This window comes from Bombus huntii, unplaced genomic scaffold (assembly GCF_024542735.1).
Source record: "Bombus huntii isolate Logan2020A unplaced genomic scaffold, iyBomHunt1.1 ctg00000064.1, whole genome shotgun sequence".
Lineage (NCBI taxonomy): Eukaryota > Metazoa > Arthropoda > Insecta > Hymenoptera > Apidae > Bombus > Bombus huntii.
This window is the reverse complement of record NW_026099324.1, coordinates 973,850-987,706: the sequence shown is the minus strand read 5'-3', so window position 1 is coordinate 987,706 and position 13,857 is coordinate 973,850. Positions and strand designations below refer to the sequence as shown.

General features: G+C 33.0%; 1 protein-coding gene across 1 annotated transcript; it reads left to right on the top strand.

Annotated features, from left to right (window-relative positions):
• Positions 1-2,552: 2,552 nt before the first annotated feature.
• LOC126876095 (organic cation transporter protein-like) lies at positions 2,553-13,566 on the top strand (the record flags this gene model as incomplete). The annotated part of the gene is made up of 7 exons (XM_050639003.1): positions 2,553-2,750; positions 3,584-3,842; positions 9,879-10,177; positions 10,784-10,896; positions 11,088-11,302; positions 11,928-12,276; positions 12,562-13,566. Coding segments are annotated over 7 exons (1,614 nt in total), but the record flags the coding sequence as incomplete, so codon positions are not given.
• Positions 13,567-13,857: the final 291 nt, after the last annotated feature.

Sequence of the window (13,857 nt, the reverse complement as noted above, 5' to 3'; positions counted from 1 at the left end):
GTGCAGCGATTAAGTGACGAACAAATTACGTTCAAAGGGTATAGAGATCGTTCTCGATTAAAATTCTCCTAACTTTCTAATGGTATTAGAAATTATAACTTGAACGTATGTACGCGACTGACAATAAATATCAGGACAGCCGCGGATATTTAGTATAAATCGAATATGTGTTCCATTGTCCTTAATTTCTTTTATTATCGATTATTATTATTATAATTTTTATATTAATATTAATATTATTTAATATTTTAATATTAATATTATTTAATATTTTAATATTAATATTATTTAATATTTTAATATTAATATTATTTAATTTATTCTATTATTGATTCGTTCCATTCCGTTTACGTCATAATACGTAGCCTGCGGATTTTTACGCATATTTTTCAGAATATAAAGGAAGCGAAAGAAAAAACTAGAAGCTGGATAAAAAATTGTTTTACCTCGATTAAACGTTACAAAGCGTGCTACTTTCCGATGTTTTATATATTTCCACGTGTCACACGTGTACTTTGCAATTTTGCTCTTTCAGATTTCACAGAAATGCATAAAACTTCCGTGACCTAATTTTTTGGCACGTGCACGTGCTTCAAAATAAATTCGATGATATTAAATACCAGATTATAGGAACCAGAAATGAAGAGTTCTACAACGATGGAATGGGTAAATGATTGTCGATCAGACGAAAGACAATAGCAAACAACGATATAGCGATGATTAATTAATGGAAGATTTTTTCCTTTCAGCAAACAAAAATAGAACTTAACGAACTCAGTAATTGATAAATGATTACGTATAAGATAAGTGCATTTTCCAACTGTGAGTCATAGTTAACGTTTAGTTTAGCCTAGGTAGGATCTTAGCTTTGGAGTAAATAAGTATAATAGTAGCAAAAAATCGATAGAATTGTTAAAAGGCTGTGACTAATCCTGGTCGACTGGTCAGTTATCATCTGAATCTATTGTTATTTTGCTAGTATACTTTTCGAATCATTTTCAGCTATTCTATGGGCAAGCATTCGTTTCTTTCGCGCATGCCACGTATCGTTCGCTCATTAACTCGTTTTTGAAAGCTTTTACCGGCGAATGAAAAACGTAACGTACACTTGCATAATGCGTTCGAAGTGTTCGTTCGTTCAATATTCATGTAAAGGTTAGGCGATACGCGTGATAAGTCGCGATGCTACGAGATGTGATTAGATGCGGATGTTAATATCTTGTAAATACCTTTCCTCGACTATGATAATCATCGAACACTAAGAATTTCGCAAATCGATGCAATTAATCGGTGATCTTGTGGGAAGAAATTTCGATATCACGATAATGTTAACGATAGTATGTTAATTACGACTAGTACCGTTACTGTTACATTGTTTCATAATTAGTATTAGTTTAATATAGTCAACGACTCCTCCGCAAGCATCCGTGCAAGTGTTATTTATTATTATGCTCACCTTCTATTGGAAAGTTCTTGCCTTGCTCAGCAAGTCTTTTTGATTTTTTTCCTGTAGAACTTCCGCGTGTTACCGATTTTTATGCTATGTACGTGTTTGTAGGAGAACTTTCTCTGAGCCGCGAAGTTTTCTTTCGACGATTCAACGATCGAAAATCAAAGAGAACCAATGTTCTCTCTTTCGATAAAGTATGTGATGATAGCCATTGCTAAAATTATTGATATATTTATCTGGTTGAAGACAATCTAGCAAATTATACAGCAAGCCTAATGAAATAATAATAATCTTTATCATTAAATTGCGCCATTATTTCATAATTTCATTGAAGGATAATAGAAATTCACGAAGCCTTCAAATTGGATTTCATATTATAATAATGTAAACATCGTTTGACGGTATTATCTGGTTGTGAATAGGGTTGATTTGATTCAGACAGCGCCAGTCATCATGACATCGACTTCCTATCTCGTTATGTAACATTCATCAGAATAACAGACGCAATTACCGTCACTGAATTATCTTAATGACATTCGTTATTAATGAGTAAGTGTTTTCGACATACGTCGGAGGTCGCAAATCTTGGATCATCTTTCTTTATTATCTGTTTAGATCCAATCCAGTTCCTTCACAGAACTTCTTTCCCTTCAATTTACCTAATTTAATAATTCTTCAAAATTTTCTCATTTTCATTTCTCATTGCATTGTTTATTATATATTCTACAAACCCGTATGAACACAACGCAATAAATTGACACGATAAAAGCGTTGAGATAATAACCACGAGACAATACTCGACAATAATAATACGAGACAATAATAATCGAAAAGGCTGATGAAACAAAGGAATGAGTAATTTGTAAAGACAGGAAAACAGCAATTAACGTACATCCAGCTACAATTGAAAATAACTTTCTTCGCTTTAAATGAAATTCCAATCAAATACGTTTTATCAGACTCGACTAACAATCAATATTATTAGCTCAACAAATACTCGAGATTCCCAATGTTTTTTGTCGAGTTTCAAATAGAACGTTAATTACTCGCTTGTCGGAACGTCCATCGGCATCGAAGACCGTGAACCAATCTACGTTATCTTCTCCTTCGTTTCAGGCTGTCGCTGGCGATACCAGTCAACCGCGAAGGTTACTCGAGATGCAGCATGTACGATGTAAATTACACGGAAATTTTGCTAAATGGAAGCCACGTACCGGACCCATCGTGGCCAACGAAAGATTGCCAACAAGGATGGGAATTTAATTATACCACCGTCCCTTATGCGTCTGTGGCATCCGAGGTGACAGAAAATGTTCGACTTGTAATTTCCTGCTTTTTGAATATTTTATTTGTTCCTATCAATCAATCCCTTTATACTGTGTATGTCGTATTCGATTATTTGCATGATCTATTTCGATAAAAAATAAGCGTAGTGTACAATTTTTGGAAAGAAAGAAGAACGATGAAAAGGGTCGAATAAACGTTTGTGGAAAGATCGATAGTTCAGAAGTGGGAAAATTAACAATGTCGATTTCCACAGAGGAAAATTATAGTACGTAACAGAATTACTAGTACATATTGCAGTAATAATTAGTGCATGTAGTGAAATTACAGAGTACATTCTAAATTCAAGCGTTACATTGCCAAATAAAATACAATCGAATAAATATTTATAAAAATACTTAAAGAAAAAAAAGGATAAAAAATTTCGAATTATGAAAGCTGATAAAACTAGGTTGCGATAAAACTGAAAATGAAAATATCGGATTGAAAAGAAACTTTAATAAAACGTTATAACGAGCAACAGCGCGAACACGCAGATTTGTTCGACATAAATTGCAAGACTTTTTGCTCCAGTGGATTTCCATGAACTTTGCGTCGCTCGTCAGGAGGAGAATTATTCATCGAGGGGTAGGAAGCATCCAGAAGAAGGACGCGAGAACGCGCAGGGTCTTAAGCTTCTCCTTCTTTTTTCCTCAAAGGGAAAGAAAAAAGGACAGAGGCGCGCTTCATTAGGAATTTCGAAACTTTGATCGAAAATTCGTTTAATCGAGGCGTTGAAATTGCTATAAGATTTCCGTGATGCTGATCGTGATCAGAAGTAAATCATTCGACTGTAGTTTTCTGTTGCAGCTGGGATGGGTTTGTCAGTATGATGCATTGCCAACCATAGCTCAAAGTATCTTCTTCATCGGCGCTATCTTCGGAGGATTAATTTTTGGATGGGTTGCTGATCAATATGGAAGAATACCAGCTTTGCTCGGAGCTAATTTAATGGGATTTCTCGCTGGGGTGGCTGCTGCGTTCACGGGTAGCTTCTGGCAGTTCACTTTGTGTCGTTTTTTCGTTGGATTCGCCTTTGATAATTGCTTCACTATGATGTACATATTAGGTAACCGTTTTTCAATAATTTCTTTTTTGCCCTGGAATTGAGTTTGAAAGCCACACAATGGCTACAAAAAGTACTTGTACGTATGTATCCTTATTTCCCAATGAAGCGTCTCTCTTCCTTTTTTTTAAATCAGTTTTTACGTTTCATTTTGATAGCATTAATTATTTATAAGCATGTATGAAAGTATTACAAATGATACGAAAGCTAATATTTTAATCAGTCTTATCTTAAGACTTAGTCTTAATTAATTGGTATATATATAAATGCTGTTCTAAATACGATGGTGTACAGTTACTTTTTGTAATTACTGTAAGCAGGAAGATCTCTAAGTTTAAATAACAAAGTAATCTCTACAACATACTGTAAAACTGTTGTTATGCTTGATTTACGACTGACGTTTCTACAAGTATATGAATTTTGCAACAGAACTCACGTTGCCATGCAACAATTTAAATGAAATTGAAAACCATTCAAAGTTACGAAGAAAGATGCTTAAATACATATGAATATACATGAGGTCATACATATTTATTTTTTAACTGCGGCGTTTATATCAAAGAGAGGGAGAGAGACAGAGAAAAATTAATTTTCCTGTTTTATAAGAATTTCATGCAAGATAAAAATATGAAACTTTAAGATATTTGGATTTATATATACCATTGAATATTTATAATATTTAAAGGTAGTTAGTTCGCAATCATTTTCTATACTAATATTTTCCCTCTATACTCGCGATCAATTATGTTTTCGCGATCAGTTATGTATTAATTTTGTTTTCTCTTTTAACGAGACAATATTCTGATTACAAAGGATTAGTTGTTCAAAATTGCTTTTCATTTCTGGACAACTATAGCATACCAGGGTTTTCATAAATTTTCACTTCCCAACGGAAAGCGAAGGTAACGAATGAATGGTTCTACAACGAACGCTTCCACAACTATAAATCTATGTATATATATACATACATACATGTATATGGTTTTAATTAAAATGAACATCTTCTTCTAGCAAACTTATTTAAAATTCGTAAAAATATCACATAATAATATAAAACAATCAAGTAACATTTTAAATATTCCATTGAAAATTCTAATAAATTGTTTAATATAAGATCGATATAATTCATGCTGAATTCATTGTCTGATATCCATAATACAGGCAATTTATAATACAAAATTTTATTATAACTCTACATGAAAAAATTTCAATTATAATACTGTAGAAATATATTTTCCAGTTATTGTTCTAATATCAATATACTGAAGAGAAAATCTAGACTAGTCTCTGTCTTGAAAGATATTTTATACCCTGAAAGTACAGCGTTAAGACCCTGATTGAAACTTTTGAAGAGACTCTGTTGAAACGTAAGAACGCTGATTGAAAGTTCATCAGACGAGTCATTGAAACGAGTTTTCTTGATCGAATAGCAAGTTTGTCCTGCAGACAGCATTCCAATTGTGAAAATCGAGACCAAAGAAACTCAGGTGACGTGCATTAACCCTGAATCGATGACTCAAGCCGAGGTTGGAAAAATTTACAATTTGTTCGACAAAACAAGGCCAAGTTGACGAGATTCGTGAGCAAGTGGCTGGTTCGTTAATGATTTGGCGTTCGAATTTTCTTATTTCTATTCTAATTATCAAGGTCGATTAAACGATTGATCACGAATATTCGACGGAAATATTGAGAAAGAAGGCTCGATCTGTACGAGTGTAAATCGTATTTTAATCAATGACTTGAGAAAGTGAGGTATTGATTGAAACTAAGATAAGTGATACTAATTCGTTTCGAGCGCGTAACAAATTACATCATCGGATTCATTGATTTGCAAATAATTCTATATTCAGTTCCGTATTTATAATCGAGCGTAGCGAAGATAAAATGAAAGGGACGTGATTATCCGAGGGTCTCACAACTAGAGGAAAATCGATGGGAACGAGGAAATCCTTAATTGTAGAAACTGCGTAGAAAATACCGTGGAAAATATCATATATATTTTAATAGAAATATTTTTGTACTTTTTTTTAAACATTAAAACTTTAGAGCTTTAGAAGCTTTATGTATTAGTATACGTATTTATACAGACTTTGAAATTCATAACAAATTTCTCTAGATAGATGCGGATATTTTGTATTGTTTCGTATGTATACTTGTGTCACTTTTCTTTCTAACGATATTTAGTTAAAAAGTTCGTCTATATCATTTATAATAGATTTTGTTTTTATTTATATTAATGTTAATTTTATATTAATAAAAATCACTGAAATTTTCAGTATCATCATTATTTAGTATCATCGAATTTCTTTCTTCTTTATGTTCCATATTATTATTAAAATTCTCTAATAAACATTCAAATATCCTATAGAATATTTCCATTATTTTTCACGTATTATTTGCAGTCATATTTTCCATATTTTATTATCGATAAAGTTTGAGTTGGTTCTTTAAATTCCTATTCAACATTCCAGCTAACCAGTCGATATCAATAACACGTGCCTTTCTTCCTGCCAGGATTTATAACTTATTCAAGCAGAACCTCACTCGACCAGCTCGTTGAAAGCGTAGAATTCGATCAACTTCATACAACTCACATACAAACTGCAGATAATGCTAACAGTGGGAGGAAAATATGAGACTGCAAAGCGTATAAACCTAGTAGTTTATAAAAGCATTTACATATTTGCCACAGAAAATTTATATGTATGTAGAATATGTGTTATATAAAACATTCTGAAATTTCATTAGCATTGTAATGATTATATTGGTAAAGTTTGAAGCATTTCTGAAGATACACATAGAAGTTACGAGATATTTAATGCAAACATTTATTTAGTACAAATATACAGCATAAATAGTTATCTTAAACATGTAATAAATGGTTATCAAATATCGGGATTTATTAATATAATAAATGTTTGACTATTTTTATAATTAAATATTTTTGTAATTACTGTGAAATATATAATTACGCTAAATAATTTTGTATCTTGTATATAGATTTTTAAATTTACTTAATTGAAACTCTGCATTATAATAACCGTATTTATAATTCTGACGTCATATTCGATATAATTATTATATGACTTTATTACGATCCTAATGAAATTCCAATATATTCATGAATATATAACAGAAACGTAATAATACTTTGTTGTACTAATTATGATACCATCATATATAATAAATATAAATAAATAAAAAATGTCTATAAATGCTAAGATACTTTTACGAGCTAACAGGCGAGAAGGAAGAAACGAAAGAAAAGAAAGAAGAGAACGAACGTTAATCAGTTTCGAAACGTTAACAACGTCCTTGCGTTGGACGGTGCTCGCGTTTATCGATTGGTCGCATTGCGAGATATCGGTCAGATTATTATTATTAATACGATCGTCTGTAATTTATCTTTGCTAATTGTGCCGCACGGAATCTTCGTTTACAATAAATGAGTTGTCGCTTTTGATCGAACGGTAACACGATATGAAATTACAGGGTGACGGAAACAGCTGGGAGAAAAGCGAATACTTTTTCTGCGCGAATAATGTAATGTTAAAGGCAGTAAACCTTGAGAGGCGAAGTGATGAAACGAGTGGTCTCAGAGAAGCTTCTTTACGTCTTCTTCTCCTTTCTGTATCCTTTCTATGAGAATAATATCTCGTCTTCAGAAGAGATCTCCTCGCCCTATCTACGCGTTGTAAAGGCAATACAAACTGAATGATACATATATTTAAAAAACGATATTTTGTTGGTTTTATGAATATTGATTTTTATAACGTGAGGTTCTTCTACTCTTAGTTTCTATTAAATTAATGATACATATATTTTAGAATGGCTGTCGCAATGGTGATGATGATGATGGTGATGATGATTTGCGAAAGAAGATGTTGAAAATTACAGACAGCATAAATAATATTTAGATTTCATGGAAGTTGATTTTTGTAATGCGAGGTTCTTCTATTCTTATTTTTCATTAAATTTCTATGTAGAAAATTATTAAACATTTGGATATAACTGGGAGATTATTTCCGTTCATGCGTACCGGAGTTACTCGATGGTCTCGTACCGAAGCTGATAACCAACCCAGATTTTCAGGAAAGCGATTAATAGCTTAAAATTTATTCGTGCGAGATAATAATCCAAAATGTAGTTAAAGTTTTTAAGCATTGTTTGTTAGGATTACGAGAAAATGATGAATTAACAGTTATGTATAGACACGTTATATATATGTAGGAGGTCCAGAGCGTATTGGGAAAATTTACGGCGAATTAAACAGGAAATTCCGAGATATCTGCTCAAAATATCTGATTTGTGGAATTATCCTATAGCTATTTTATTTAATAAAAATTAATTCAGGTAATTTTAGAGAATAGAAATATCTGAAACTCGTGATTTAAACGAACGTTCGTCATTTTGGTTTATTATGAATTATAAATTGGTTCATTATGAAGCATGAAAAGTAAAAATCAATGGTACAAAGTGATCTTAAATAAGGAAGCGAGTTCCATGCTAAACATGGTTCGAGCATCGCAATTATAATAAAGCAAAAAAAAAAAAAAAAAGAAATAACCACTGAGCGGTAATTATCAGGAAGCCACTAGTTACAACTAATTGAAGGTGATTCCGGATTAGAAGCAAGCCACTATTAAGTGGCTAACACGGTTGCTTCATTAAGAGCAATTATTCCCTATTTTACGGCAACTACAAATAGACGTTGTTCACTATGATATATTTCCACGTGTTTATCGCATCTTGTCCTGTTATGCGATTAAAGAGTTACAACCTTGCGTTTCTAATTTATTGGACGTATACGCACCAGACATTAATTTCGTCTACGTATTCGTGAAATTGCGAGATTCATTCATCGCGAAGGTCAGTTCAATTGTTCAAGATAACTTCTCATCGTTTTAATCTGTTTTCTTGTACGAAAATAGAGTAATATTTACTTGTCATTGCACTGTGGATATATATCGATATGTTCGTTCAGGAAGTCAATTGTTTTCATCGAATTAGACTCGACTTTCCGTAGAGAATGTTCGTTTCGACATAAATATGTGTCTCAGGCTTATCGATCTTTCAATATCTACCATAAATAGCTTAACAAGGTAACACACGCTCGTGTTTGAATTATGTAAATGATCCTTTGACTCTAACGATCCGTTTATTCACAGTTAATTTATGATATTGCTAGTTACGCGTGATTCTACCTTTTGTATCTTTAAGAAATACAGGGTGATTGGTAATTGGTGGTACAAGCGGAAAGGGGGTGATTCTACGCGAAAAAAGAAGTCGAAAATATAGAATAAAAATTTAAAAATTTAAAAATTTAAAAATTTAAAAATTTAAAAATTTTAAAATTTTAAAATTTAAAAAATTTTAAAAATAACGTCAATTGAGACAACGATCTACAGTGAGATCCGTTATAACGAGACGTGATAAAGTGCACGCGTACCGAGCGAAAATTCAAAATCGATTTTCTCGAAAACAAAGCCTCAAACGAAAAATTTTTATTCTATATTTTCGACTTCTTTTTTCACGTAGAATCATCCCCTTTCCGCGTGTACCGCCAGTTACCAACCACCCTGTATAATTCGTAAATAGAAACGTATTCTTGTCGATAAGTATCGAAACACTTACGGAAATTTAAATGGGCTTGAACAATCATCGGGAAATTATTAAAGTCCTTGTTATTAGATCTAAACACGATTTAATCGTAGAACTAAACACGTTTGTTAAATTAATCTATATATTGTATATCTACTTTTTATATATTTGTAACTCAAATTTTTCTTCTTCATATTGCGTTAAGTTGCCCCAAAAGTTTCTTTCGTTTTATATTATTTTATTGAATTACGTATGATCTATTTTGTCCCAATGAATATAATTCAATAAAATAATATAAAACAAAAAATAGTATGCGTCTATTATCTCCTTACGAGACGAAAGAAATTTCTGCGACAACCTAATATATTGTTCCATTCTTTATTCACAGAATATTTCTTTCACAGATGATTCTTCTAAATATTATGTTTTTTATTCCAGTATTAGAATACGCTGGACCAAAGTGGAGGACATTCGTGGCGAATATGTCGATCGCAGTATTCTTCATGTTTGCAACTTGCATTCTACCCTGGATCGCCTATTATTTGGCCGACTGGAGGATGACCTGTATTGTCACCTCAGTTCCTCTTGTTCTAGCCGTAGGTACGCCATGGTTGATACCGGAAAGCGCTCGATGGCTGGTCAGCCAAGGTCAGATAGACAGGGCCATTAAAATCCTTGGTAAATTCGAGCGAATCAACGGCACCAAGGTGCCCGATGACATCTATAGACGATTCCGGGTAAATAAACCGAATACCGCAATCTTTTCCGTATTTTCTACTTTTATGATCTTTCCTGCTTTATGTGCGTTCTATAAATACCAATTTATATGCCTTTAAGCATATCATATAATCATTTTCTTTGAATAGAAGTCTAATTGGGTCTTTTACGTAATGAAAATTTGTTTACAATCTAGTAATTTTATATCTTATTCATCACCTAAATTGCCAGCGATAAATTGCTGTCAATTTCTGTTATTGTCTGTTATTGTCTATTTCTGTAATGTTATTTATTGAATTTGTATATTGTTTTTATCTTTGAAAATTTTTATACAAATAGATTAAACATTTGGAAACTGCTCAGTCTATGAATAGATCATGGCAATATCAACATTAATGTACGATATAAGGAGATAATCGACTTTTAGAGGTTTGATGTTTTATAAAGTAAAATGAAAAAATTTGCGAACGTCCAAGTAAACTATTTCGAAAGGATCGTCTCATACAAATATAACATAAACTTTCTTCCGGATTTTATCGTAATCTTTGTACACATAACAGATTCACATAAATTTGTAAGAAAAACAGACAAACGACATTAACTAGTTAAAAATTTGCTAATAACAGGAAACCTGTGCCAGAATCTGCAAAGAGGAGGAAGCAGACAAAACGTACTCCGTGTTGGATCTATTTAGAACGCCACGACTACGGAATATCACGATTCTATTTATTGTTATTTGGTTCGTATCGCTATTAAACAGATATCAAATAGATTGACGTAAAATCGGAATTGTATCTTGTAAAAATCTCACGAACAGTTTTATATCTTTTGTCTAAAAATACTTCATTTCTGAAGCAAGGAATTTGCTTCTCACATGAAATATGATAGCGTGCTTTTCTTTATCATATGAAATTGTTTTACGAAATATAGGATGGCGATTTCTTTGGTGTTCGATGGTCACGTACGAAACGTCGATAATTTAGGCCTGGACGTGTTTGTTACGTTCACGATTGCTGCAGCAACCGAGCTGCCTGCTGACACGTTCTTCACGCTCGTTCTTGATCGATGGGGCAGAAGATGGCTGGCATGTGGTTCCCTCGTCATTTCTGGTATCTTCAGCATCTGGGCTTCTGCCGTTTCCAATAGTTCGTACATTTCGTTTTTATATATTCACCCTTCTATATTACTGATCAATCTTCTAAATAACCTAAGTCGATAATTCTGACTTAATCAGACGAATATTTTTCATTCGTATAACATTGTGCTTTTTGAAAGAAAGAAAATGTATATTTTGGAATATTTATAACATGCAAATGCTTGTAGATTATTTGCTACATTGCTAGAATAGTTTCCAAGCCCTATCATGTATCCGTTGTATAGATATTTTATTTCCCCTTCTACTGCTTTGATCATAAGATCGCTTCGTATTTCCGCATATATCAAAGGGCGTTGGCAATAGTCCTCAAAATGATGGGCTTCAGCGCTCCAGCAGTGCTATATGGCTTTCAGTAGCCGTAATCCATAATACAATCCCTTAGATTCAAATTGGCTAGATTAACGTTTTATAGATAAGAAGCTTATTGCTTGTGCTTAGCTTAGAGCTAAGCACGCTTATATTAAGCTTAGCAAATGCTTGTATCAACTATTGCAGACAACCAGACAAATTACAGACAGATAAAATAATTTCTTCCCTTTTTATTCCTTAAAATTTTCTAAAATTATTTCATGAAAAATTAGAATTAAAAACTAATGCTAAAAATTTTTTTTCAGGTATATATACAGCTTCTCTGGCAATTCTCGGTAGATTTTGGATAAACATTTCATACAATATCGGTCTCCAATATGCGGCTGAAGTATTACCAACTGTGGTTAGAGCTCAGGGTGTAGCTTTGATACATATAATGGGATACGTTGCTAGTATCCTCGCACCCTTCGTAGTCTATCTCAATGTTGTGTCCTCGTTCCTACCTCTTCTTGTGCTGGGCACACTCGGAATTATGGACGGTCTTCTGACTCTCTTTTTGCCGGAAACATTGAATAAGGATCTTCCGCAGACGCTGCAGGACAGCGAGGATTTTGGAAAAGATCAGAAGATGTGGGATGTACCTTGTATCGGAAGGTAAAATCATATAAAGGAACTTTCGGTCTCCTTTTTTCAAAGATATTCACAGATCTTCAAGCTCGAAGTTCAAGATTCTCAAGCATTCTGTTAGATCTACATCTTCGTATGCTTTCGTATTATTTTCTTCTTAAAATCTGTTAAATCTCTCAAAAGAAAACTGGACTATCTTCTTTCTTCAAATGCTTTTTAAATCTTTTGAACAGAAGAGAAGGATCGAGTTGGGAAGTTATTCAAATCTTTAAGCGATTGGATTCAATATTTTTAAACGCAATGTTTTGACAGGAAACGCGAGGACGAGGAGACACCACCGGTCGCCATGTTCCGATCATTTTCTAGATGCAGTGCGAGGAATTCGATGAGAGCGTCGCTTCGCGGTGAACCTTTAAGGAGTAGCATGCTACGGAGATCGAGTATAAAATCGAGGAAAAGCGAAAACTCGATCACAGAGGTCGAAAGGCTGTAGCGAAACGTTCACCACGAAGTACAATATTTGTCGCGTTGATCTCGAGCAAAGAATCTTTAGTCTTCCAAAAACGTGCAATACATGTATTAGAGTAAGACAAGTTACTGAATCCAGGAATCTTAAATTCCACCGTCATTAATATTCATTATCACAAAACAGCGGATTTTTATGCAATTATGGGTGATTCGAAGATACGAAAATTTATAGAATGCGTATGACGCAAAATTTTGTAAAATATCCAAAAGTACAGCACTATCGATGATATTTAATGGATAGAAACATACTTTTGCCCAAGTCCTTTCGATTGTATCAAATCTTTCAATTGTATTATTGTATCCACGAAAATATGCATTTGCATAAAGATCCGCAATGCAATTATCATAGCAATTTTTCATCAACAATGATTGATTAAAAATTCAATCATTAGGCGAGCGAATAAAAATTAGGGTAAGAACGTAGGTTAAAGTAATTGTCGTAAATTGTCGTGGGTAGTTAATGTTAAAAATTAGTACTTTCCTTTGTTATAAAAGTTCCTGAAATTGTTCGTACAAAAGCTCCATCTTATAGAATATAGTGCAATAATCGTTATACTAGTAAAATAATAACATCATAAATATACAAAATATATTAACGAGATGAAAATAATATGGACAACGTGGTGTATGGCCACGAGTTTTGTACATATGTACGTGTAAGTATTTGTAGATCGATTAGCAATCGCAGAGACCTCGTGCGCATGTCACGCGACGAGATAGCGCGATTATTTTTATTATGATGTAAATCGTTCTTAGATGTTTTGTAATAAAACTTGCCAGTAAAACCTTCCCTGGATTCTGCTAATAGTTCTTCACCACTTGTTCCTTAGTCGATTGAATTAACGATACAAATAAGTATGAGATTATCTTAGGAAATCTCATTAATATTTTTGTCGACATCTGCGACGTAAAAGCGGGGTAATAATATTTTGAAGTTTTGACGACGCGTTGCTTACTATAGATATTGTCTGTACAGGATTCATCAATTTTTAGAGAGCCTAGTCTCGCCAAGATGGAGATAATCCTCTTTAAAGCTGAACGTTTTAACACGTAATCCCACTAGCAAGCCATTGCAAAAAT